Source organism: Apostichopus japonicus, chromosome 7, assembly GCF_037975245.1.
Source record: "Apostichopus japonicus isolate 1M-3 chromosome 7, ASM3797524v1, whole genome shotgun sequence".
In the NCBI taxonomy this organism is placed as follows: Eukaryota; Metazoa; Echinodermata; class Holothuroidea; order Aspidochirotida; family Stichopodidae; genus Apostichopus; species Apostichopus japonicus.
The window spans coordinates 26,048,396-26,076,274 of NC_092567.1; the positions used below are offsets into that span (position 1 = coordinate 26,048,396).

The 27,879-nt window shown below is 38.3% G+C and overlaps 2 protein-coding genes, 1 long non-coding RNA gene and 1 other non-coding gene across 15 annotated transcripts in view; 1 reads left to right on the top strand and 3 right to left on the bottom strand.

Moving 5' to 3' along the window:
• The first annotated feature begins 125 nt into the window (after positions 1 to 125).
• LOC139969909 (general transcription factor IIH subunit 1-like) lies at positions 126 to 13,451 on the top strand. 4 transcript variants are annotated; one of them, XM_071975305.1, is made up of 12 exons: positions 126 to 377; positions 809 to 972; positions 2,293 to 2,494; positions 3,288 to 3,384; positions 3,729 to 3,891; positions 4,270 to 4,419; positions 6,495 to 6,574; positions 7,422 to 7,537; positions 8,171 to 8,522; positions 10,139 to 10,229; positions 11,623 to 11,831; positions 12,246 to 13,451. In XM_071975305.1, exons 2-12 carry the CDS (start codon positions 819 to 821, stop codon positions 12,333 to 12,335), a joined length of 1,704 nt encoding a protein of 567 aa, XP_071831406.1. In that variant the 5' UTR covers positions 126 to 377; positions 809 to 818; the 3' UTR covers positions 12,336 to 13,451. The 4 variants fall into 4 exon arrangements, with proteins under 4 accessions (XP_071831406.1, XP_071831409.1, XP_071831408.1 ...); XM_071975308.1 differs by having other exon boundaries at positions 8,174 to 8,522; XM_071975307.1 differs by having other exon boundaries at positions 126 to 287.
• Positions 13,452 to 14,574: 1,123 nt separating this feature from the next.
• LOC139969908 (nucleobindin-2-like) overlaps positions 14,575 to 27,879 on the bottom strand; it is a 33,049-nt gene continuing 19,744 nt past the window's right edge. For 4 of the 7 annotated variants that reach the window (XM_071975301.1, XM_071975297.1, XM_071975299.1 and 1 more), the window contains exons 11-12: positions 18,507 to 18,596; positions 14,575 to 18,229 (exon numbers count right to left, since the gene is read on the bottom strand). In XM_071975301.1, coding sequence (XP_071831402.1) covers positions 17,687 to 18,229; positions 18,507 to 18,596 — 633 coding nt within the window. In that variant the 3' untranslated portion in view covers positions 14,575 to 17,686. The remainder of the gene's footprint in view (positions 18,230 to 18,506; positions 18,597 to 27,879) is intronic. The other 3 variants (XM_071975303.1, XM_071975302.1, XM_071975300.1) reach the window with 3 other exon arrangements.
• LOC139969919 (uncharacterized) lies at positions 19,720 to 27,674 on the bottom strand. Of its 3 annotated transcripts, none has more exons than XR_011793824.1 (5): positions 25,869 to 27,674; positions 24,889 to 25,721; positions 24,154 to 24,839; positions 22,488 to 23,075; positions 19,720 to 22,095 (listed from the first exon to the last, which is right to left on the bottom strand). It is a non-coding gene; the product is annotated as an uncharacterized lncRNA (long non-coding RNA). The 3 variants fall into 3 exon arrangements; XR_011793825.1 differs by having other exon boundaries at positions 24,154 to 24,251; positions 24,497 to 24,839; positions 24,889 to 27,674; XR_011793826.1 differs by having other exon boundaries at positions 22,488 to 22,634; positions 22,733 to 23,075; positions 24,889 to 27,674.
• On the bottom strand, positions 19,944 to 20,015 carry Trnay-aua (transfer RNA tyrosine (anticodon AUA)). The gene has a single exon. It is a non-coding gene; the product is annotated as a tRNA-Tyr (tRNA).

The window sequence follows — 27,879 nt, forward strand, 5'->3', positions numbered from 1 at the left end:
TTACATCGCGAAAGTAGATGTTTGCTTATGATTGTTGCTATGGTTTTAACTGATGGCAGCAGTCGCATTTGCTCAGTCTGTGTTAGATATAGGTCAATACGTCGTTGATACAGAGTCAACGTTATGCGCAGCAAATGTCCGTTAGGATAGGGTAAAATAATAGAAGTTATATGGAAATTCGGTCTAGCCTACACTATTCTGAAAACAGATGCACACATGTACACGGGCTGACGGAGGACCGGTGTCCTGTACGAACAGATCATGCTACAGTGTAGTGTTATAACATAGTACGTCATGCCTATTTCACATACATCATTATACGAGCGGTACTAACTTGGTCGTTTTAAGATGCCGGCAGGTTGCTGAAAATGGATCAAGTAGGACTATTTATAACATTACTAAATATTGCTAGCAGAAATTAGGCCTAGGCTAGCTGAAGTAAGTTTCAAGCGTAACCCAAACAAAGTTCCACTCGCAGTGTCGTTCTTGACGTTTGATGAATGAGGTTGTCATTGGGTTTGGGTTTAGCCTAGGCCTATATTTGCATTGCAACAATCAAAGCATGCATAGGCCTAGGCCTAGAATTAGTTTATGTTGTTTGAATGTTTGTAACGATAGATCACATATCAACCTTTGTTTGACTATCAGCAAGAAAACTGACAGCTAAGAATCAAGTTCTAGGGTATTCTGGAGTTGCTCCCAAGACGGTAACCCATTAACTTAAACTGTTTTATTCTTTCTCTTTAGAGTCCATGAATCAGATCATCAGTATCTTTTCAATGATATATTTCATGTACTTTTCTTTCAGAAATAAAAACATGGCAACGTCATCTGAAGAAGTCCTTCTGGTTTTGAATGAAGTCCGGCACCTAAAGAGAGATGGCAGCCTTTACTTAATGACTGAGAGGTTGGCCTGGCAGGATGACGGCAAAGATGTATTCAGCGTTAGTCATTTCTATGCAGACATAAAACGTTCGTAATATTTGCCCTTCATTGATATATTAAGAACCAATGGTCTTTTCAGTTGGTGTTTAACGGATTGTCTAACTTAAAGGCTTAGGCTTGGTTCAGCGGTTAAAGTGTCCGCCTCACAATCCTTAGATTCCAGGATCAAAATTCCGCCAGTAGCCAAATTCTCTTGGCCTATTCAAAAATCGCTGCAGTGCGGTGGTGATGTGCCGAGTCTTCTGTGGATTTGGTATTTCTGGTTTGTGAACTTTGGGACAAGGGGTTTGTTTCTGTTCTTCACTTGGTTTCAAAAGAACTTTGTTTGTCATGGCTGCACTGCAGTCATTTCAAATGTGGTGCCTTTGCCTACCTCAGTATTTGAGAAAGTGGTCAGATGCTAGGGGCGTATAATCTCGTTCGCCGAATGGGGACATTAAATGGTCCTCCCGGGAGCAGGTATGGGAGCAAATTCACACCCCTGCCTCGTTATCCTCTGAACACTTATGGAAAAGAAAAGGCCTGAAATAAGCCGGTGTTCATCCACTTTCTAACACGGATATGGTCTCAAAAAAATTCTGGAATGCTTCCTGATCCTTGGGTCTCTAAACTAAACTTATACTGATGAAAATGTTTCGACATTGCTCATGGAAAACCCCATTTCAATATCTTTCCCCTTACTCAGATATCATTGATTGAGTGTAGCCTATTGTGACTAGCTAAACTTACAACTACTCCCGAAATATAGATCACTAAATTATAACCTTCTTGTCAGCTGAAGTGCCCTGATGATGTGATCCATTCTGCTATTGCCAGATGCATTTAATTACCACAAATTTTGAAAAAATTCATATCTTAGCGATACAAAATTCCATGAGGATGCGATTTTCACATGAAGATTGAAAACATTTTCAGCAATTTTGAATTGAGCAATCAACTTCAGCATCCTATATATTCTATTCCCTGCATAATTTTTCATCAAAGATTCAGTCTCACCAAATTTCAAAACAACACTTAAATTGCAAATTAGTCTACTCCTATTTTCTGAAGTTCTTCTGGCTTCGAAAGAGTTGTAAGCTTCAACTATTCATCTCAGATTTGTGCATGTATCATATTTTACGCACATTCTTACACTGTCCTTTGTGCAAAATGTAGTTGGTTGAATTTAAAGCATACCTTTACTGGAATAACTGAAATTATTCTGTACCCTCTAAACATGCATCATTTCTGCAGATATACTTCAAGCAGCTCTTAAATAGAAGTTTAACCGAGGTGAGCTCTTTTGTTGTGAAGTACTGTACTTTATCAAATGACCTAGTTGGACTTTTGCTATATTTTGTGATACAGAACAGAAGATCAGTCCAGACGGTAGCTCCAAAATACAATTACAGATTCTCTTACATCGAGGTAATAGCTCCAAATTCCAGTTTGTGAACCATGATGGCCCACCCTCGCAACTCAAAGATAGAGATGCTGCCAAAGAGCTGCTTCAACAACTGTTACCACGTTTTAGGAGCAGGGCAAATAAAGAACTGGAACAGAAAAATAAGTAAGTTTGGGAGAAACTTTTCAATAAGCCATTTGCAGCTATGTATTCAAGGTCCTTTCATGTGACATCAAGGTGCACATGTGAGTGGACACGAGGCTTGATCCAGTGATACCATCGTAAGCTGACTTCTCCATGATTGGATGATACCATGTGTGCTGGTAAAGACGAAAGATGAAGTGTCTGGAAATATTATCAGCTACTTTAGTCTGTGAACATCACACCTTGCTTGATAAAGTTTGGCAGGAATGCTCATAGGTTTGTATCTGCTCTAAATGTAAGTTACTCGTGCATTGGCAACAGCCATATGATTGTAAGCAAGAAGATGTCATAGTCAGGTTGGCACATATCTCTTACATTACTACAGGAAATCTCACACTGCTAGCCTACACTGTCTTCAAGTTGTGTAAAAGTAAGTTGGCCTGACGTTTCGATCCTAGCTGGATCTTCTTCAAAGGCTAAATGACAAGTCACAGTAACAGAAGGGACAAAAACATGCACAGAATACAGACAGGTTAATGAGCATGGTGAACACAAAGAGATAGATGTATGGGGATTAGTAGACATCTATCTCTTTGTGTTCACCATGCTCATTAACCTGTCTGTATTCTGTGCGTGTTTTTGTCCCTTCTGTTACTGTTACTTGTCATTTAGCCTTTGAAGAAGATCCTGCCAGGATCGAAACAGGCCAACTTACTTTTACACATTCTCCTACACAGGCTCTCTAGTGGATAAGCAGTTTGCTAACAGTTTTATTTTATTCTGACTTCAAGTTGTGTATTTGTTTTGTCCGCAGGATGCTGCAGAATGATCCGGAATTGTTTCAGTTGTACAAAGATCTTGTCGTTAGTGGTGTCATGACTGCCGACCAATTCTGGGACAGCCGTAAAAATGTAAGTTTCTACTGTCAAAACAAAAACTGTGGAAGTATTTCTCATGCAATTTTGAATTGTAGGTCTTCCTGTAAGCCAAAGGAATGTTTTGCCTGATTTACTGTATGTATATCTCCATCAGTTGGCTCGTATTGACTTACAATGGAGTGATATGTTGTTACTGTTAGTGTTATACAATTTAGCATTTATCTCTGTCATATGATGAGCTAGAAATGGAACAATGTTACCTGGACTTTTCTGTTGCCTTTAGTTTGTGCTCTAAGGCATTTGTAGTGATGAACTGCTGCAATTTAGTTGCCTTAGTCACCAATCATCACAAATCCCTGCGTTTTTTCCTCTTTCAGAATAATTCTATAAGTAAAGACGCTGGAGATTGTCCAGGTCAGGGAACTGGGGTTTCAGCAGCTTTCCTATCAGAGATTCAGCCCCAGGCTGATGGTTGTAATGGAGTCAAGTACAACCTCACACCAGATATAATTGAAGCCATATTTAGAATATACCCAGCAGGTAAGCAGGTACATTCTCTATAAGAGGGTTTTATTGATAGATGGCCAGCAGAGCAAATCCAACCTTCCAAAGATTTTCAGTCTGACCCATGGAGAAAAAAAAGAGCAAATCAACTGACAATATTGCTCTTACAGTAGATATGTGGACTCCTAAGGCCTTAATCTTGATCTGATCAACTAGCTTACCCTACACATTGCTCCTTCTATGGGTATTATGTATACTGTTTGCCGTGAGCAAAGCACCAAATTCATTGACAAACACAGTGTTAGAAGAGAAAAATAGGCCTCAAAGTTTTCATTTTCGTCCTATTTAAGTCATTTTTGTCAACAAATTTTTCGATTTGAACTTATAGTTGAGACTCTTTTCCTGCTTTTACAGTAAAAAAGAAACATTTGGAGAATGTTCCCAACAACCTGTCAGAGAAAGAATTTTGGACCCGTTTTTTCCAGTCTCAGTATTTCCATCGTGATCGAATCAATACAGGAAGCAAGGACCTCTTCACAGAAAGTGCCAAACTGGATGAAAAAGGTGCGACTAGAAGATTCACATCTTTCTAAATCTTGCAATCTTCCACCAGGCTAAACACTTGCAATAATGTCAGACTCGTGGTATGAATATGCAACAGAATGTCAGACTCGTGATACGAATATGCAACAGAATGTCAGACTCGTGGTATGAATATGCAACAGAATGTCAGACTTGTGGTATGCATATGCAACAGAATGTCAGACTCTTGGTATGCATATGCAACAGAATGTCAGACTCCTAGTATGAGTATGCAACAGAATGTCAGACTTGTGGTATGCATATGCAACAGAATGTCAGACTCTTGGTATGCATATGCAACAGAATGTCAGACTCCTGGTATAAGTATGCAACAGAATGTCAGACTTGTGGTATGAATATGCAACAGAATGTCAGACTCGTGATACGAATATGCAACAGAATGTCAGACTCGTGGTATGCATATGCAACAGAATGTCAGACTTGTGGTATGCATATGCAACAGAATGTCAGACTCTTGGTATGCATATGCAACAGAATGTCAGACTCCTGGTATGAGTATGCAACAGAATGTCAGACTCGTGGTATGAATATGCAACAGAATGTCAGACTCGTGATACGAATATGCAGCAGAATGTCAGACTCGTGGTATGCATATGCAACAGAATGTCAGACTTGTGGTATGCATATGCAACAGAATGTCAGACTCTTGGTATGCATATGCAACAGAATGTCAGACTCCTGGTATGAGTATGCAACAGAATGTCAGACTTGTGGTATGAATATGCAACAGAATGTCAGACTTGTGGTACGAGTATGCAACAGAATGTCAGACTTGTGGTATGAATATGCAACAGAATGTCAGACTCATGGTATGAATATGCAACAGAGTGTCAGACTTGTGGTATGAATATGCAACAGAGTGTCAGACTTGTGGTATGAATATGCAACAGAGTGTCAGACTAGTGGTAGGAGGATGCAACAGAGTGTCAGACTCCTGGTATGAATATGCAACAGAATGTCAGACAGGTGGTATGAATATGCAACAGAATGTCAGACAGGTGGTATGAATATGCAACAGAATGTCAGACTCGTGATACGAATATGCAACAGAGTGTCAGACTCGTGGTATGAATATGCAACAGAATGTCAGACTCGTATGAATATGCAATAGAATGTCAGACTCGTGGTATGAGTATGCAACAGAATGTCAGACTTGTGGTATGAATATGCAACAGAATGTCAGACTTGTGGTACGAGTATGCAACAGAATGTCAGACTCGTGGTATGAATATGCAACAGAATGTCAGACTCGTGGTATGAATATGCAACAGAATGTCAGCCTCGTGGTATGAATATGCAACAGAGTGTCAGACTTGTGGTACGAGTATGCTACAGAGTGTCAGACTCGTGGTATGAATATGCAACAGAGTGTCAGACTTGTGGTATGAATATGCAACAGAATGTCAGACTTGTGGTATGAATATGCAACAGAGTGTCAGACTAGTGGTAGGAGGATGCAACAGAGTGTCAGACTCCTGGTATGAATATGCAACAGAATGTCAGACAGGTGGTATGAATATGCAACAGAATGTCAGACAGGTGGTATGAATATGCAACAGAATGTCAGACTCGTGATACGAATATGCAACAGAGTGTCAGACTCCTGGTATGAATATGCAACAGTTACAGAATGTCAGACTCGTATGAATATGCAATAAAATGTCAGACTTGTGGTACAAGTATGCAACAGAATGTCAGACTCGTGGGTGGGTTCTTTAAAATGGTTAGTTACAAGTTTATTTGGATTCATTTGGTTTGAATAAATGACCAGTCAAACTGCTTTCAATAGTGTTTAGTATAGGAAAAAAGTCCTCTTTTTTTAAAGCTGTTGCACTTTTCAAAGACTTAAACTGGCTGTTCAGAGGGTTTATGGTGTCATCATTAAGTGAACATGGACAATCCTCAGGCAAAATGATATTCCTGATGCCACCATCTTTGAGATTCCCTTACATATCATGTTAAACTCATATTATACTACATACAGACAAGGGAAGATGTGTGTTATAGTAATTACTTATATTTATCTTTATTTCCAGGGATGAAGGAGGAAGCAGCAAAAGCTGCCCTGAATCCATTTCTTGACATTCAAGCTCTGACAGACAAATCGTTAGATGATGTGAGTATAGGGACTCGTAGTCCAAAAAAGCTACATGAAGTCAGCTTAGAGGTATCCTTATAACAATTAATGTTTCTATGGACTGCCAGAGAAGACATTGGTTGGAGCAACTGGCCAGAATGAAACAAAATATGACTCTACATCGGGGAATAATTTAGTGTTCAAACGTTGTATAGTAGTATGGAAGGTTCTGTAATATCTCTCTTCTATAATGTCAGGTTCTTGTGTAAAAGAAATTGCTATACAAATTTGGTCTTGTATAGCAATTTGACCATTTTACATAGCATTTTGCATAGCATTTAATAGCATTTTGTGATTTTACAAGGGATAAATGATTCCCTGGACATACGTAGAGTATGCAATGCTCAGGTTAAGCTGAAAGGATTCTCATGGCTATGGCCTAAAGGGCCTGCATACACGATTGGTGCAAGACTTTGGTCCATTTATTTCATGGACCCCCAGGTTGCCTATCAAGAACCCCTTTCTATTAAGGGGTCTGTGGTGTGCTGTTAAACCACAGATAGATATAGTTCTCAATCTAGGTCAGATATTATTTTCAATCTCAATTTCTTCAATTTTGGAATTGTTTGGACAAACTTTTGATTTAGCTATTCAGTTTTTATCCATGTTCCAGGACTACATTCACATTAATGCCGGTGTATGTGTTGAGTCTGCCTAGTGTTTTGTTTTGTCTGTTTGTGATATGCAGTTCATTTGAGACATTCAGGGAAGGTTAATGTAAGGCAGTAGAATGTGAGCCTTCATATATCATACTAAAGCAAGTTCAAGAAATGAAAAAACCTGTTTAAATTCAATTCAATTTTTTTTTCAACGGTTACTCCAACAGGGGTATGGAGCCAAGACTGATTATGGTCGTGGTTCTGCGGATCAGGTCAACTCGTCCATTGTCAAACGATTCAACCTCCATAATACTAGAGTCTTGACTGCTTCAGAGAATGCTGAGTAAGTTACCATATACCCCCCCCCCCCATACAACCTTAATCATTTACTTTTGTTGTTTTTAATCCAGTCCGTTCTTATTGTTCAAATTTCCAAGCCACTCTTATCAATCTACTTCTTTACATCATGTTTTTGATTTATTTATCTCTTTTCCTTGCACTTCATTTAGTTTTGTTTTATTTCATTCTGTTTCATTTCACTTCCTTCTGTGTCATACCATTAAAAGGGAAATATTCCAAATATGACAACGCTGTAAGATAAACTGGTACAATGAGCCAAGTGTAAATTGCTAAGTCATTAAGTCATTGAGGCAACAGTTAACAAAGCAGTGAATAGTGTTAGTGTGAGACCCGTTGTGTTTCAAACTAAAACAAGATATTAACATTTAACATGGTGACATTTTTAGATTGCGCAGCAAGTATCCTTTCAGTTCATTTGATTGATTTATTTTTGTTTGTGTTTTCGAGGTCCTTCGTCTTTTGATTTCTGTTTAACCTATAGATACATGTTCGGTGAATTGTTAGTGGTATAAGACTTCTCGGTGACCTAACAAAGTTGTGAGTTACAACCTTTTGCTTCCATCCTGTCTAGGATACCTCACTGATATTCCTTCCGTTTGTCTCTTCTAATTTCCAGCAGTACAAGTAGTTCAGCCACCAATGCTCTTTCTAAACTGATTCCAAACTCATCTCTTGCCGACAAGGATACATCTCATACCAACCACGTAAATAACCACAACGGTCCCTCCACTTCAACCAGTGCCCCCTCATCCAGCAAACGTGCCCGCCTCCAGGAGGCCATCTCATACAAGGACTTAAAGTCTCATTCAACGGGAATGGGTGTCTCGCTAAAACTGCAGAGGACGGAGGGGTACTACCATGGTCCCATGCCGGCTCAGGCTGGCAACATGGTGTCCCCCGAAGAAATCCTGAGAGCTGTCCACGTAGTACAGAGGGATATGCATGAATATCGCAGCAATCAATCCAAGGTAAGGTATTTATAAACTAGCGATGCAATGTGTAAAGCTTAATGTTGTATTCTGTATCGTGTGGCTTAATGTTGTATTCTGTATCGTGTGGCTTAATGTTGTATTCTGTATCGTGTGGCTTAATGCTGTATTCTGTACAGATCACTGGAATATCCCTTCATATGTACAGATCACTGGAATATCCCTTCATATGTGCAGATCACTGGAATATCCCTTCAGATGTACAGATCACTGGAATATCCCTTCAGATGTACAAATCACTGGAATATTCATTCAGATGTACAAATCACTGGCATATCCCTTCAGATGTACAGATCACTGGCATATCCCTTCATATGTACAGATCACTGGAATATCCCTTCAGATGTACATATCACTGGAATATCCCTTCAGATGTACAGATCACTGGCATATCCCTTCAGATGTACAGATCACTGGAATATCCCTTCAAATGTACAAATCACTGGAATATCCCTTCAGATGTACAGATCACTGGAATATCCCTTCAGATGTACAAATCACTGGAATATCCCTTCTGATGTACAGATCACTGGCATATCCCTTCAGATGTACAAATCACTGGAATATCCCTTCAGATGTACAGATCACTGGAATATTCATTCAGATGTACAAATCACTGGCATATCCCTTCAGATGTACAGGTCACTGGAATATCCCTTCATATGTACAGATCACTGGAATATCCCTTCAGATGTACAGATCACTGGAATATCCCTTCAGATGTACAAATCACTGGAATATTCATTCAGATGTACAAATCACTGGCATATCCCTTCATATGTACAGATCACTGGAATATCCCTTCATATGTACAGATCACTGGCATATCCCTTCAGATGTACAGATCACTGGAATATCCCTTCAGATGTACAGATCACTGGAATATCCCTTCAAATGTACAAATCACTGGAATATCCCTTCAGATGTACAGATCACTGGAATATCCCTTCAGATGAACAGATCACTGGAATATCCCTTCAGATGTACAGATCACTGGAATATCCCTTCAGATGTACAAATCACTGGAACATCCCTTCAGATGTACAAATCACTGGCATATCCCTTCAGATGTACAGATCACTGGAATATCCCTTCATATATACAGATCATATGCATATCCCTTCAGATGTACAAATCACTGGAATATCCCTTCATATGTACAGATCACTGGAATATCCGTTCAGATGTACAGATCATACGTCTTTGAGGATGTGAACAGTCAACATAAGTCACTGGAATATCCCTTATATGTACAAATCACTTGAATATCCCTTCAGATGTACAGATCACTGGAATATCCCTTCAGATGTACAGATCACTGGAATATCCCTTCAGATGTACAGATCACTGGAATATCCCTTCAGATGTACAGATCATACGTCTTTGAGGATGTGAACAGTCAACTTAAGTAACTGGAATATCCCTTCAGATGTAAAGATCATTGGTATATCCCTTCAGATGTAAAGATCATTGGTAATCCCTTCAGATGTACAGATCACTGGAATATTCATTCAGATGTACAAATCACTGGAATATTCCTTCAGATGTACAGGTCATACGTCTTTAATATTCATGCATCAATTCTTCCTCAACAGCTTCCATCGAGACAGACGGCTGCTTCAGTTCTCAGCGAGCTCTCGCCCGGTGGTGCGCTTATGGGAGGAAGCTCTCAACAGCCTATGCATAGTAAGTATTACTCATATATTATCACGGCAAGATGCTCTCCTCACGGTAAGATGTTTAGGAATCAACTCTTGTGTGTCATCTGGGTAGATTGATTGCTATGTATGTAATAGTATTGCTGTGAAGAAGTAAATGTGTTGCTATGTATGTAGTAGTATTGCTATGTATAACAGTAGTATTGCTACGTAGTAGTATTATGTATTGCTATGTATGTAGTAGTATTGCTATGTATAACAGTAGTATTGCTACGTAGTAGTATTATGTATTGCTATGTATGTAGTAGTATTGCTATGTAGTAGTATTATGTATTGCTATGTATGTAGTAGTATTGCTATGTAGAACAGTAGCATTGTACTGTTGACTCTGTTGATGTAAAGTTTAGTTGAAAAATTAAACTAATACCTAAACATTGATCTCTTTACAATGAAAATAATTTGAGGTACCTGCTATATCTAACAGTGAAAGAACTGTGATTGTGGGTTGTAAGAATTAATTTTGTGGGTACAAGATCTGCTTGTGTGGGTTATTAGAATTGATTTGTGGATTGTGAGAATTGGCTGTGTTCGTTATAAGATATGTGTTGGTTTAAAGAATTGATTGTGAATTGTAAGAACTGCTTGTGTTATAGGAATTGAGTGGGTTGTTAGAATTGATATGTGGGTTTAAGAATTGACCGTGTGGGTTATGGTAATGGCTCAAGAATTGATTGTGAGTTGTACGAATGAACTGTGATGTTAATAAGAATTGAGTGGGTTGTAAGAATTGTGTGGGATTAAAGAATTCACTGTGTGGGTTATAAGAATGGTGATGGTCGAAGCATTAAATGTGGGTTTAAAGAATTAATTGTGTAATTGAGTGGGTTGTAAGAATTAATTGTGTAATTGAGTGGGTTGTAAGAATTAATTGTGTGGGATTAAAGAATTCACTGTGTGGGTTATAAGAATGGTGATGGTTGAAGCATTAAATGTGGGTTTAAAGAATTAATTGTGTGGGTTTAAAGAATTCACTGTGTGGGTTATAAGAATGGTGATGGTTGAAGCATTAAATGTGGGTTTAAAGAATTAATTGTGTAATTGAGTGGGTTGTAAGAATTAATTGTGTAATTGAGTGGGATTAAAGAATTAATTGTGTGGGTTTAAAGAATTCACTGTGTGGGTTATAAGAATGGTGATGGTCGAAGCATTAAATGTGGGTTTAAAGAATTGTGTGGTTTAAAGAATTGACTCTCTGGGTTATAAGAGTTGTGTGGGATAGGAGAATGAATAATATGGGTTGTAAATATTATGTCGGTTCATTTCATACTTCATAAAATAATCAGCTCATGTGACCAGGAATTTCTAGGCAAGTTAGAAGGAGCAATAAGTATAATATTGAAGAATTCTTTTCATATTTTCAGCTCTCTATGGCAATGACTTGCAGCAGGAGATCAGCAGAATGTATGTTGCTCTATCAGAACTACTTAGACATTTTTGGAGTTGTTTTCCGGTCAGCAACAAAACCCTTGAAGAGAAACTTTTACGCATGAATGATACTTTACAACAATTTCAGTCTAAGAAGTTAATTCCTTTCAAAGAGAGTCTGGCCAGGCAACACCTACAACCAAACGTAAGAACTTGTTAAAGACAGCTGTCACCCTTTTGCTAATGTTACAGGAATTCTTAGTGAAAAATAAATATTTAAAAATGGAAATCTTCAATTTTTGAAAGGATCACTTCCAAGTACCAAGAAAAAGGTCACTTTAAGATCCTTAAGTTAACATTGTCTCTACCCAGAAATGAGGTATAGATAGTCAACAGAACAGTCCAATTTCGTTGAAAAAGAACCTTTTGGGGTTAAAAATATAAGGACAAAATATGCGTGTAAACCGTCGGGGAAGACCGAGGCCAATATTTTTAAGGAAATTGAAGAATAATCACTGTAATCTGAGCTGTTATGAAGGGATTTTAAGTTCAGTGCCTTCTATGTGACAAGTCAACTTAACAAATGACTTTATCCCTTTGTCTCCTTTTCCTGATGTAGCTCACAGATCATTTAGATGATTTGCTGGACACAGCCTTCAGGAAGTTTGCAAGCTGGCACTCCAAAAAGACAGGAAGGGGCTTGACGTGACGACAAGATGCTCCCATGAACTTTGGGAAATTCAGTGGGTTTTCTTTTCTTCTCACAAGCATCGCAGGATCCTTGTGGAGCATCCAGGGAGAAGTGAATGGTACAGCAGCAGCCAAGATAAAGGAAGTACATCTCCATAGTAACCTTCTCATTTGCATAAGAAAGAAGAACTTTAATGGACAAAGAGGTCTGATAGCAAATTATTTCCAGTGCCAAGCTTTGTAGATCTTTGTGGAATCTGGTAGCAAGGAGGGAACCCTTATTGATCCTGTTACTATACCCATCTTCTGTTTTCATACCAGGGGACGTTCCTTCTTTCTAGGCCAGAAGAGCTTTTTAGCTCTACTGTAGAGAAAAATGGTTTTGTGCAAAAATGGAACTGAAAGTCTTCTTTTGCAAAGATAGATACCATGGAGATTTCTTGAACTAAAGATAAGAATTGAATATTGTCGTTGACTTGAAATCAACTATTGCGGACTTATGGCATCGATGTCTACAGTAATCTAAGGAAGACTACTTAAATGTTACAATTTCAGGGAAATACATCGCTTTGGAGGTGTAGACTCTACAGGAACTGATTAATTTATCTAGTAGTACCACATAGCTATGCAAAATGGGCAAGATTTTACACATGTATACAAATATATGTATAGCAGGGTTTTTGCACAGGACCATATTATTATCAGTACTTTATCGGTAGCAAAATTCATAACCATCAGAACTGAGCACTTGCATAATATCCTTGAGAAAAGGATGGGTGGAATTGCACCTGGTGTTGGCAGTACTGTGAAAGTAAAAAATGAAATAAAAAATTCAATCTTCCATTTACAAATCCCAAATGGGTGGGTTTCATTACCATTTAGTCCTTGCTGTGTCATGCACTTTGCTGTCAACATTTCTCGTTGGTTGGGTCACCGTGGGATCGCTAACTTCAAGGGAAGGGATGTGTTGATGTATTTTTATTTTGCAGGCTAATCCTAAGCTAACACCATATATTTTTCCTCTCAGTGGTAAGACTTACTGACAGAATAATTTTCTGTAAAATAGTTTTCTGTACCTCATGAAAGCAACTTGTGTAATGAAAGATGAAGAAATGTATATCTGTAGTAAATTAAACATTGCTTTTTGTCTTGTATTTGCACCATCTGAGATCAGGGGTGTGCCCACGTTGGGCAGCCCCGCCCAGCACTAAAATTGACCGCCCAGCACTGTCTTAAAAATCGTGAATCCCGCCCAGCACTATTTTGATCTAAAATACCAACATTCCTAATATATTCAACATAAATTGGGCCTAGCCTATGCCAAAATTATACAGACTAATAATGCATCAGTTACGCATGCGAGAAACATTACTAACGGCTCTCAATCGGTCCCTTGTAAAATCTCTTTGAAACAAACTAATAACTTTTACCAGGTTATTAAAAAATGTTAATTGTTAGCAAAACTAGTACTTGTGTATGTGCTAAAAAAGCTACACAAGTGCCAGCATTTGGCATCTGAGCACCTTCAAATATGGAAAAAATTTGCAAAGGGGAGGGGGACACCCACTCCCCCTTAGACCCCTCCCCCAGGACGGCGATCAGTATACCCGGCACTCAGGAAATCCTAGGCACATCCCTGTAGATGATAAGATTTTTGATGCAATTATGAAGAAGTCTATGCATTATGATGAAGCATATGACCACACAGTGAAGTCTAAGCAATGTCTCCAGTCAATGTTATCCCCATGATCAAGGTATTGTTTATGTTCAAAGTAATGTCTGAGGGGGAAGTAATGTACACAAAGTAATTTACTTGGTCAAAGTGGTTTCATCTTGGTCGAATCAATATTGCAAGTAAAATTTCCCGGTCATAGTGAATGGAATGTTCCTGGCCGAATCAATTGACTCCATCGAAGCAATCTCTCCGGTCAAAACAGTGTCCCAAGTCAAATGTAAAAACCGCAAAGTTACAACTTTGAATGAACATGCTCCCCTGTTTGGCACCCAATATGACAAGAAAGGGCAAAAATATATCAAAAGAAATTTGGGTAAGATAACAATTTCTTCTGAACAACCAAATATACTATTCTGTTTGACATTGAGAAAACACTTAACAATTGTTTATATTTCTTTTCAGAAGAAACTAAACTTTACAATTATTCGGAAAGTAAAATACAACCAATAACTCACTTGTTTGTGTCGGGTGCAGTTAAATCTTACCTTGTGTATACACGTACAAACATGGTGAAAAACAGCAATTAACGATTATGCCCCGAGTTTTATTTCAAGCTGCGCCATTCTAGGGATCATAACTTCACAATACAAACAACCTAGACAGGGCAATATACTGATACTATGCAACAGTGTTTAAAGAATACATCTATGTTTATAAGATCTGAACTTTTGCTTATTCCAACCATGACCCAAGAATTATAGCACTTTTGATATGTGTACATTGACTGAAATATGTTTGGAATTTACACCCTGACAGCCTTCCTCTTTCCTAAAGCATCAACAATTTTCATTTAGAGGCAATATTTCTATTTATCAAGCTTAAATAATGTAACATGAAAAATAATACTTCACCTTTTATGCAGAATCACCAAACTTTTACAATAGTATGATTTTAATGTCATATATACATTAACAACAGAAAAATACTAGTTTTATGTATAATACCTTTTATGTGGAATTGAGCAGAATCACCAAACTTTTACAATAGTCTGATTTTAATGTTGTATCTCCATTTACAACAGAAAAATACTAGTTTTATGTATAATACGTTTTATGTGGAATTGAGCAGAATCACTAAACTTTTACAATAGTATGATTTTAATGTCATATATACATTTACAACAGAAAAATACTAGATTTTCACCAGAAGCTAGCAATAATGAAAGATACTAAATTACTGACAATCAGGCATATTTGGATCTTGGGCTTAAAACTTCAAAACTCTTTTCCAGTGTTTTTTATACGCTGTCCACATTCTCAAAACTTAATTTCATTAATTGTTCTCTTGGGCATATCAACTGCAAAAAAAAACATTTTATTCTCCCAACTGGAATGAATTTTTTTTATAATTCACTTAAGTTTACTCAATATAATAAAAAAAAAATTGTACCAAGAAATATAATGATCAAAACAAGATGAATAAGCACCATACATGTAACAATGTTATCAGACAAAGCAACTGTTTTATAATGTAGACAATTCATTGCAAATTGATTGAGCTGGTGAGAGACGGGTTCTTTGTAGTTTTATCTGATACATCAGTTAGTATAAAACTGATCATTTACAGTGACATCTTTGAATCCGTACATCTTTGCAAATATGTAAAACAACCATTCAACATTTATGACAGGCAAACACCTAATCAGATGCAAAAAAGTTAAAATTTTATAACAAATTTCATAATTACAAAAAAAGCAAAAAAATACCAGCTGATTATGCACCATACATGTAACTATTTAGGAGACCAAACAACTGATTCATACAAACTAGATGGATCTTATTATGCACTGTACATGTAACTATTTAGGAGACCAAAAAACTGATTCATACAAACTAGATGGATCTTATTATGCACTGTACATGTAACTATTTAGGAGACCAAAAAACTGATTCATACAAACTAGATGGATCTTATTATGCACTGTACATGTAACTATTTAGGAGACCAAAAAACTGATTCATACAAACTAGATGGATCGTTGCAAAATGTTTGAACTGGTACAAAGTAACTGACTGTGACCTCATTTCTTGTATCTGAGCAAGGATTTTTTTACACAGAATCTACATTTTTGTTAAGCAAACATAAAACTTGATGCACGAAAAGCGGGGGAAAAATTGCCAAACTTGAATACACACACACACACATACGTACCAACATCACAGTGGAAACACAAATATTACTTTTAAAATGCTTCAATTTATTAAGTCTAGTTAACATTGTTATAACATGCTCATGACGTTGCTTTCAAAATACCGGTCCTCTTCAGAAAACTCAGGCTAATACGGAGCCCTCCATGTAACCCCAGCATTAATCTCCTGGGGCTATTTAATACCAGTTGAACTTAAACATCATGATAATAACAAAATAATTCACTGTTGACTCCATAGCTAATCTCCCTGGGTTATGTAATACCATCCTGCTAGGATCGAAACGTCAGGCCAACTTACTTTTACACATTCTATTACACAGGCTATCTAGTGGATAAGCAGTTTGCTAACAGTTTTATTTTATTTCTATATAATACCAGTTAAACTTAACAATCCTGATAATAAAAAAATAATTCATTGTTATCTCCTTTGGCACAGAATTGTAAGATCCTGTAGAGAAAGGTAGTGGTAAACTGAACAACCTTACACAGCCACCGTATGTAACAACAACAACAACAACGACAAAACTGTTATTTGAGTTGTGGGATAATTTTGCAAGTCATAGAGCAATTGCTGTAGTAACAGTCTACAATGAAAGGGATTTACCAATATAACTACAAGGTAATAGACAATCATAGGGATATCATGAGAGCTGAGAATAATGAGTAATTAATGTCCTAATTATAACAATACTACATTCAAACCATTCATCCTTTAATCACTCTGAAGGGTGGACTATTATTTTCTTACATGGGAGGGGGCTTAGATGTTCTGGGGGGGGGGGAGAGAATAACCCTTTGAGAGATTTTGGAAAAACGATTATGTTTGTATGCAAAAGGATTCTATATTTTGCAACTTTGTAAACTAATATTTGACTGTTTAAGTTGGACCGTAAGATGTTTTTAACTATAATTTTCTGTCAGCCAGTGAGCAGGGGGAGGGCAGAGGGGGCTCATTGTGCTAGTTTGATATTGATTGGAATGGATGAATTAGGCTGCAATGGCCATGCATCAGTCTGAATTTCTTATGGGAACTCTTGATAACCTATTCAATATAGACATTAATTTGTTATTTTCTTATTTTGTTATTTAGAGACAAGAAATGTGGCGAATGATAATCAAAGCTACTTGCAATGAATGCAACATTCTTCAATTCACAGCTTGGGCTGACATCCCCTCCCTCCTTTAACCTAAACCATCCAATAAAATAGCACGTCCAAGGGCATTGAAATACTCGGATGTAACCTATGTCTATTCCTCTCAAAGATTAGTTGCACGGCTCAATTCACGATGTGTACGGCTAGTCGTTGTATGGAATGACCAACTATTAGCACAAAACACAATATTTTTTATACTACAGAAAGACATATTGAGTTACCCCATAACAGCAAGCTTTTCTCCACCTTGCTATGTTATTGTACCATCATTTACCACTTAAATCCAATTTCCAGTATTAAAAGCACTAAACATCTTTTTGAATTAATTTTGTCTATGCTTGAGGGACATCCCCTGGCTGCTGAACATCTTCCACCACCTGCTGTTGTGCAGGTGGCTGGCCAGCCTGTTGCTGGGCAGCCTGTTGCTGGGCAGCCTGTTGCTGAGCAGCCTGTTGCTGGGCAGCCTGTTGCTGGGCAGCCTGTTGCTGGGCAGCCTGTTGCTGGGCAGCCTGTTGAGCAGCCTGTTGAGCAGCCTGTTGCTGGGCAGCCTGTTGCTGAGCAGCCTGTTGCTGGGCAGCCAGTTGCTGGGCAGCCTGTTGCTGGGCAATCTGTTGCTGGGCAGCCTGTTGCTGGGCAGCTACATCTGCTTGTCTCATTTCAGCCGCTTTCTTGACCTGTGCTGCTTGCTGTACTATTGCATCTTGAGCTTGTAGTAGTTTAGCTTGTTCAGCAGCTACTTCGGGTTGAACTTCTTGTTTGCCTTGCTGTTGAGCAGCCTGTTGAGCAGCTTGCTGGAGCTGAGCAGCCTGTTGCTGAGCAAGTTCTTCCTGTTGCCTTTGGGCTGCTTGAAGATCCTCAACCTTATTGATGGAGGCCTGCCAACAAGAAGAGAAAGACATTATTTACCTACGCTGTATGGACAACAGGTGGCAGAACCATGTGAAGCCTCATCCTTGTTAAAAGCAGACAAAAACAAGTTTAAGACAGGGTTTAATACACCTCTGGGCCCTTTTAAAGAACATATTAACAGATAACCAGGACTGTTTAAGGAAAGTGCAAAGAAAGTCTGGGAGAAACAGATTAAATGAACTGCAAACAATTTCATGTTTTCACCATAACATGATCAAAATGTTCACAAACTTTTGAACTTACGATATTTGGATCAAATTTCATATTTTTCTCATCCATCTTCTTCATGATCTCATCAGCTGCTTCAGCCGCCACTTGTTTGACTCTCTCCTGCTAAAGAATGAAATATGATAAAAACAAGAATAATAATAGAGGGCACTAAACCTTGTTTGACTCTCTCCTGCTAAAGGATGAAATATGACAAAAACAAGAATTATAATAGAGGGCGCTAAACTTTGTTTGACTCTCTCCTGCTAAAGGATGAAATATGATCAACACAAGAATAATAATAGAGGGCGCTAAACCTTGTTTGACTCTCTCCTGCTAAGGGATGAAATATGATAAAAACAAGAATAATAATAGAGGGCGCTAAACCTTGACAATAATACACATTATGCAGTCCTGTGTTCAGGGTTTAATGGTCAAAAAGGACATCACAAGGTCCATATGACCAATTGGATGGAGAAATCCAAATCCATAGCGGGCAGATGTGGGGATTCCCCTCCCCACCTTTTTTCTATTTTTGGCAAACCCACAAATTAACAGTAGCAATTTAACACTACTTTCCATTAAGAGAATTCAATTAAGAGCTTAATTTAAAGTCTAAATAAGCCTAAAAAACACATCATTTTATACCTTACATTACATTTGGGTGGGGGGGGGGTAGGAAACCCAGATCCACTACATGACATCAGGGCGACACCCACAGATGACAACTTTGCCTTTAACGGAACATGCCCAACATTTCACCGGATTGCGTAGATGAATATCACGAACAATAATGTTATTTACAGGGTGGAAACAAATAACCTAAACTCCTCATCTTTGACATTAATGGGATTATTAAATCCCTCTACTTATTCTTTGGTAGCTAGATGATACCACCAATGCAAAGGTTGACACTTAAAATGAAAATGTAAAATAACAACTGCTAGAACTGAAATATTGAACATTCTATAAAGCTAGTTCTTTGTCTCTGTGAATATTTGGAACCTAAAATTCTGGAATTTACTCTGACCAACAAAGATTTAATTCTTGAGATTTTCTTGTTCTTCTTCTTTCACAACTAACAGATTGAGTGCTTCTACCCTGGTCAATCATAGTTAACATTCAAATAATGTTTTCTTAAAAGTCATTTTTTTTATACTAGCTCTTGGCTTAGTATCTGATATTTATTCAATTTAGAACAAGTTCTTGTAATTTGATAAAAAGACACAGAAAAATTTAAACTTTATACTTTATGCTTTAAAGATATATTTATTTAGGAAGTGAAGAAATACAGAACAAGAAAAGTATCAATTAGGTAACTCTTAAATAAGTAAATATTAGTATCTTATTATCAAATTGAGAATTACTAAATAGGAATAGGGAAGCTGTTGTCTCCACATAACTAGAAATATATATATATATATAATTGAAATCGTAGTGAGTTGGAAAATCCAGAACAGTAAAAAAACTTCCAGCCTCCACCGGGATTCGAACCCAGGCCTCCCGCTTTATATGCGGACACCCTAACCACTAGGCTATGGACGCTGATTGTATGTCCAGAGGTTCGAAACCGGTAAGGATGGTCATAATTCCACTGTACAGTAGGTGTTTGTCACCTGCATCGAACAATACTAGTGTTGGTGACATATTTGCCTTACTCTAGAGATCAAACATAAAGCTAACTGACTCGAAATCATTTGCGATTCCTAAAGCTGGATATCGAAAGAGATACTTTGAACAGACTTTGTTAATGAAATGGAGGTAAACGACGAAGGTAAATGAATATTCAATTGAATTTGTAGTGAGTTGGAAATCCAGAACAGTGAAAAAACTTTCAGCCTCCACCGGGATTCAAACCCTGGCCTCCCGCTTTATATGTATAGATGTATATATATATGTATAGATCCTTTGACAGAAGGTGTAGGGGAGAATTACAGTTTTGTCTAGTAATTACAAAGCTTGTTCAAAATGATGTAATATCACAACCAGAAAGATTGCTAGAGAGATTGCTAAAGAAACCAGAGAGCAAGTGAAACTTCAAAATTAACAAGTCAAACTTGCGAGTAACTCTGTGAGTTACATCAGATAAACATTAAAACAAAATACTCAAGAACTTTGCTACAATACTATAGGCTTCAGTCAACAATCACAATACTTCTGTTGAAGTGATTATTAAAGCTAGCATGTAAATACAGCAAGTAGTTACTAGCAATTCAAACCACATTGCTGTATTAGGCATAATTCTACAGTGAAAACATTAGTCCTCAAGTTAGCTGATGAATACAGCAAACATCTTTTTGTTATTTCCACACCACATTGTCATATCAGGCTGAATTCTACAAAGAAACCTATCCACACAAATTCACTTAAAAGTGACCTTGGAGTTAGCAACTACAAGCAACGTGTTTTCACAAGTACTTTCCTCCGACCACTGCTAAAATGCTTCCCTAAAATACAGCACAGAACATTGCTTCTTTCTATTTAAGTCTTCATAACAAACAAAAAACAAACACACATGTTAACCAATTTGAAGTTATGAAGTAATAACGGTAAATCTAGGAGTACTTATATGCTTCAACAACAGCAAAATTTACCACCAAAATAAATCACAAAATAGCACCAACTTGTTTTGGTTATGTTGACCTTTACATAACATTGGCAAACTTGAGGTCAGCAGGTAGCATACTTAAGTGAGCTCTGTTGGTCATGCAGAAGGTATACATTCTGTGTAACTTTTCCATGTAAATGTGTTTTAATACAATTATGCAATTAAAGTTGAGAAATTACAATTATCAAATACTGGTTGAAAATTTTCAAATAAATTACCAATAACAACGGTGGGTAGTTAAAATGATATTACAATCAATGTAACAAAATAGATGCTAATTAATACAAAAAATCAGTTCAAACTGCATTATAAAACAAAACAAAATTCGTTGCAACAATTATCGCCATTAAAAAGTAATTTGAAACCTTAGAAGATACTAATCATTAATCAAGTAACTAAACAGGGAAATAGCACCCACCAGGTTTGAGTAGCTCAACCACCCTCCCCCCCCCCTCCCCTCTTCCTCCCATTAAGGATTGAAACATTGGACACATGTCCAGCAGACAGTGACAGTGTGAAATTATTATTGACACATGCAAACGCTATTATAAGTTTACTATGAATGCAATGCAGGGTAGAGCTATTTTTAGTTTACTATTAACACAAAGCAGGAGTAGAGCTGCTTTCAGTTTATTAGTAACTAAAAGCAGGATAAAGCTTGCAGGATTTTTTCCAGTTCTCCCCTTGACAACCAGGTCTTAGTTTCTGTTTGTCCGACCAGAAAATTAGTTGTCGCAAAAAGTGTAGCAAAATAGCAAAGAATGACCAATACGTACACTGTAGGAGGGATGTGTATTGTTTGGTGAATAGAGGACCAATATGTACACTGTAGGAGGGATGTGTATTGTTTGGTGAATAGAGGACCAATACTTACACTGTAGGAGGGATGTGTATTGTTTGGTGAATAGAGGACCAATACGTACACTGTAGGAGGGATGTGTATTGTTTGGTGAATAGAGGACCAATACATACACTGTAGGAGGGATGTGTATTGTTTGGTGAATAGAGGACCAATACCTACACTGTAGGAGCGATGTGTATTGTTTGGTGAATAGAGGACCAATACATACACTGTAGGAGGGATGTGTATTGTTTGGTGAATAGAGGACCAATACCTACACTGTAGGAGGGATGTGTATTGTTTGGTGAATAGAGGACCAATACCTACACTGTAGGAGGGATGTGTATTGTTTGGTGAATAGAGGACCAATACCTACACTGTAGGAGGGATGTGTATTGTTTGGTGAATAGAGGACCAATACCTACACTGTAGGAGGGATGTGTATTGTTTGGTGAATAGAGGACCAATACCTACACTGTAGGAGGGATGTGTATTGTTTGGTGAATAGAGGACCAATACCTACACTGTAGGAGGGATATGTATTGTTTGGTAAATAGAGGACCAATACTTACACTGTAGGAGAGATGTGTATTGTTTGGTGAATAGAGGACCAATACCTACACTGTAGGAGGGATGTGTATTGTTTGGTGAATAGAGGACCAATACGTACAGTGTAGGAGAGATGTGTATTGTTTGGTGAATAGAGGACCAATACCTACACTGTAGGAGGGATGTGTATTGTTTGGTGAATAGAGGACCAATACCTACAATGTAGGAGGGATGTGTATTGTTTGGTGAATAGAGGACCAATACCTACACTGTAGGAGGGATGTGTATTGTTTGGTGAATAGAGGACCAATACTTACACTGTAGGAGGGATGTGTATTGTTTGGTGAATAGAGGACCAATACCTACACTGTAGGAGGGATGTGTATTGTTTGGTGAATAGAGGACCAATACCTACACTGTAGGAGGGATGTGTATTGTTTGGTAAATAGAGGACCAATACCTACACTGTAGGAGAGATGTGTATTGTTTGGTAAATAGAGGACCAATACCTACACTGTAGGAGGGGTGTGTATTGTTTGGTGAATAGAGGACCAATACGTACAGTGTAGGAGAGATGTGTATTGTTTGGTGAATAGAGGACCAATACCTACACTGTAGGAGGGATGTGTATTGTTTGGTGAATAGAGGACCAATATGTACACTGTAGGAGGGATGTGTATTGTATGGTGAATAGAGGACCAATATGTACACTGTAGGAGGGATGTGTATTGTTTGGTGAATAGAGGACCAATATGTACACTGTAGGAGGGATGTGTATTGTTTGGTGAATAGAGGACCAATATGTACACTGTAGGAGGGATGTGTATTGTTTGGTGAATAGAGGACCAATATGTACACTGTAGGAGGGATGTGTATTGTATGGTGAATAGAGGACCAATATGTACACTGTAGGAGGGATGTGTATTGTATGGTGAATAGAGGACCAATATGTACACTGTAGGAGGGATGTGTATTGTTTGGTGAATAGAGGACCAATATGTACACTGTAGGAGGGATGTGTATTGTTTGGTGAATAGAGGACCAATACCTACACTGTAGGAGGGATGTGTATTGTTTGGTGAATAGAGGACCAATACTTACACTGTAGGAGGGAAATGTATTGTTTGGTGAATAGAGGACCAATATGTACACTGTAGGAGGGATGTGTATTGTTTGGTGAATAGAGGACCAATACCTACACTGTAGGAGGGATGTGTATTGTTTGGTGAATAGAGGACCAATACATACACTGTAGGAGGGATGTGTATTGTTTGGTGAATAGAGGACCAATACCTACACTGTAGGAGGGATGTGTATTGTTTGGTGAATAGAGGACCAATACATACACTGTTGGAGGGATGTGTATTGTTTGGTGAATAGAGGACCAATACCTACACTGTAGGAGGGATGTGTATTGCTTGGTGAATAGAGGACCAATACATACACTGTAGGAGGGATGTGTATTGTTTGGTGAATAGAGGACCAATACCTACACTGTAGGAGGGATGTGTATTGTTTGGTGAATAGAGGACCAATACATACACTGTTGGAGGGATGTGTATTGTTTGGTGAATAGAGGACCAATACCTACACTGTAGGAGGGATGTGTATTGTTTGGTGAATAGAGGACCAATACTTACACTGTAGGAGGGATGTGCATTGTTTGGTGAATAGAGGACCAATACGTACACTGTAGGAGGGATGTGTATTGTTTGGTGAATAGAGGACCAATACGTACACTGTAGGAGGGATGTGTATTGTTTGGTGAATAGAGGACCAATACCTACACTGTAGGAGGGATGTGCATTGTTTGGTGAATAGAGGACCAATACGTACACTGTAGGAGGGATGTGTATTGTTTGGTGAATAGAGGACCAATACCTACACTGTAGGAGGGATGTGTATTGTTTGGTGAATAGAGGACCAATACTTACACTGTAGGAGGGATGTGTATTGCTTGGTGAATAGAGGACCAATATGTACACTGTAGGAGGGATGTGTATTGTTTGGTGAATAGAGGACCAATACTTACACTGTAGGAGGGATGTGTATTGCTTGGTGAATAGAGGACCAATACATACACTGTAGGAGGGATGTGTATTGTTTGGTGAATAGAGGACCAATACCTACACTGTAGGAGGGATGTGTATTGTTTGGTGAATAGAGGACCAATACCTACACTGTAGGAGGGATGTGTATTGTTTGGTGAATAGAGGACCAATACCTACACTGTAGGAGGGATGTGTATTGTTTGGTGAATAGAGGACCAATACTTACACTGTAGGAGGGATGTGTATTGCTTGGTGAATAGAGGACCAATACATACACTGTAGGAGGGATGTGTATTGTTTGGTGAATAGAGGACCAATACCTACACTGTAGGAGGAATGTGCATTGTTTGGTGAATAGAGGACCAATACGTACACTGTAGGAGGGATGTGTATTGTTTGGTGAATAGAGGACCAATACGTACACTGTAGGAGGGATGTGTATTGTTTGGTGAATAGAGGACCAATACTTACACTGTAGGAGGGATGTGTATTGCTTGGTGAATAGAGGACCAATACATACACTGTAGGAGGGATGTGTATTGCTTGGTGAATAGAGGACCAATACATACACTGTAGGAGGGATGTGTATTGTTTGGTGAATAGAGGACCAATACCTACACTGTAGGAGGGATGTGTATTGTTTGGTGAATAGAGGACCAATACATACACTGTAGGAGGGATGTGTATTGTTTGGTGAATAGAGGACCAATATGTACACTGTAGGAGGGATGTGTATTGTTTGGTGAATAGAGGACCAATACATACACTGTTGGAGGGATGTGTATTGTTTGGTGAATAGAGGACCAATACCTACACTGTAGGAGGGATGTGTATTGCTTGGTGAATAGAGGACCAATATGTACACTGTTGGAGGGATGTGTATTGTTTGGTGAATAGAGGACCAATACCTACACTGTAGGAGGGATGTGTATTGTTTGGTGAATAGAGGACCAATACTTACACTGTAGGAGGGATGTGCATTGTTTGGTGAATAGAGGACCAATATGTACACTGTAGGAGGGATGTGTATTGTTTGGTGAATAGAGGACCAATACATACACTGTAGGAGGGATGTGTATTGTTTGGTGAATAGAGGACCAATATGTACACTGTAGGAGGGATGTGTATTGTTTGGTGAATAGAGGACCAATACGTACACTGTAGGAGGGATGTGTATTGTTTGGTGAATAGAGGACCAATACCTACACTGTAGGAGGGATGTGCATTGTTTGGTGAATAGAGGACCAATACCTACACTGTAGGAGGGATGTGTATTGTTTGGTGAATAGAGGACCAATACCTACACTGTAGGAGGGATGTGTATTGTTTGGTGAATAGAGGACCAATACGTACACTGTAGGAGGGATGTGTATTGTTTGGTGAATAGAGGACCAATACCTACACTGTAGGAGGGATGTGTATTGTTTGGTGAACAGAGGACCAATATGTACACTGTAGGAGGGATGTGTATTGTTTGGTGAATAGAGGACCAATACATACACTGTAGGAGGGATGTGCATTGTTTGGTGAATAGAGGACCAATATGTACACTGTAGGAGGGATGTGTATTGTTTGGTGAATAGAGGACCAATACCTACACTGTAGGAGGGATGTGTATTGTTTGGTGAATAGAGGACCAATACTTACACTGTAGGAGGGATGTGTATTGTTTGGTGAATAGAGGACCAATACCTACACTGTAGGAGGGATGTGTATTGTTTGGTGAATAGAGGACCAATATGTACACTGTAGGAGGGATGTGTATTGTTTGGTGAATAGAGGACCAATACCTACACTGTAGGAGGGATGTGTATTGTTTGGTGAATAGAGGACCAATATGTACACTGTAGGAGGGATGTGTATTGTTTGGTGAATAGAGGACCAATATGTACACTGTAGGAGGGATATGTATTGTTTGGTGAATAGAGGACCAATACCTACACTGTAGGAGGGATGTGTATTGTTTGGTGAATAGAGGACCAATATGTACACTGTAGGAGGGATGTGTATTGTTTGGTGAATAGAGGACCAATATGTACACTGTAGGAGGGATGTGTATTGTTTGGTGAATAGAGGACCAATACCTACACTGTAGGAGGGATGTGTATTGTTTGGTGAATAGAGGACCAATACCTACACTGTAGGAGGGATGTGTATTGTTTGGTGAATAGAGGACCAATACCTACACTGTAGGAGGGAAATGTATTGTTTGGTGAATAGAGGACCAATATGTACACTGTAGGAGGGATATGTATTGTTTGGTGAATAGAGGACCAATACCTACACTGTAGGAGGGATGTGTATTGTTTGGTGAATAGAGGACCAATACCTACACTGTAGGAGGGATGTGTATTGCTTGGTGAATAGAGGACCAATACCTACACTGTAGGAGGGATGTGTATTGTTTGGTGAATAGAGGACCAATACGTACAGTGTAGGAGGGATGTGTATTGTTTGGTGAATAGAGGACCAATACCTACACTGTAGGAGGGATATGTATTGCTTGGTGAATAGAGGACCAATACCTACACTGTAGGAGGGATATGTATTGCTTGGTGAATAGAGGACCATCTTAGGGACGGTGAAACTGCCTCCAGGGTCGATCATATTCCTACCAGTGATAACAAATAGTTTACTACTGTACCCTTTTTATTTATAAATTCTCAATGTAATGGAATATGATATAAACAACGAGCCATCTGTCAGAAGACCTCCAAAGCTAATTCTGGTAATCCCAACAGAAAGTTGATCATCTTGGACGACAATTACAAAATTTGCCCTGTAATGTTAACTGTACACAAGAAATCACTAAACACAGTCATTTTACATAGTATTCATCATCTGGATATCGACAAATCAAGCCATTCGTGTACATCTTTTCTGTTTAAAATAAAATGTATTATTTTGTACATAAACAGGTTGACAACAAATGGAGAGAAGACGAAAAATAAAAATATAACTTAAAAAAACCAAAGAACTAAAACACAAGATGTGACTAGAGTTTGTAAGCAGTGCAGCCAGAGGAGGTGAAAGGTATGACACAAAGCATTGGTTGAGAAGATTAGTACAGAATGGTTAGATGAAGTCGAAGTATGCTTGAGACAAGTCTGTTATTATACAGTAGCAGTTCTCTGTGGTCTTCGATCATGGATCTATGCCACGTTGTCCTGAAAATTAGGAGAAATTGAAGCAAGTGTTAGGCTAATGTTAGTACCATTGGCGAAGGTGACAGTGAGCAGGGTTCTAATACACTATCAAGTGACTAAATCAACATATCTCTCAAATAAAATTTGTTCATTTCTCATACATATATTTTATATGCATCTACCAGAACAAAACTTTCCTATTATTGTGAACAAT

Coding starts and splice junctions, on each gene's coding strand:
- LOC139969909 (XM_071975305.1), top strand. CDS start 819: ATGGCAACGTCATCTGAAGAAGTCCTTCTGGTTTTGAATGAAGTCCGG. Junction 3,385..3,728: donor TCTGGGACAGCCGTAAAAAT/GTAAGTTTCTAC, acceptor TTCCTCTTTCAG/AATAATTCTATAAGTAAAGA. Junction 4,420..6,494: donor TGCCAAACTGGATGAAAAAG/GTGCGACTAGAA, acceptor CTTTATTTCCAG/GGATGAAGGAGGAAGCAGCA.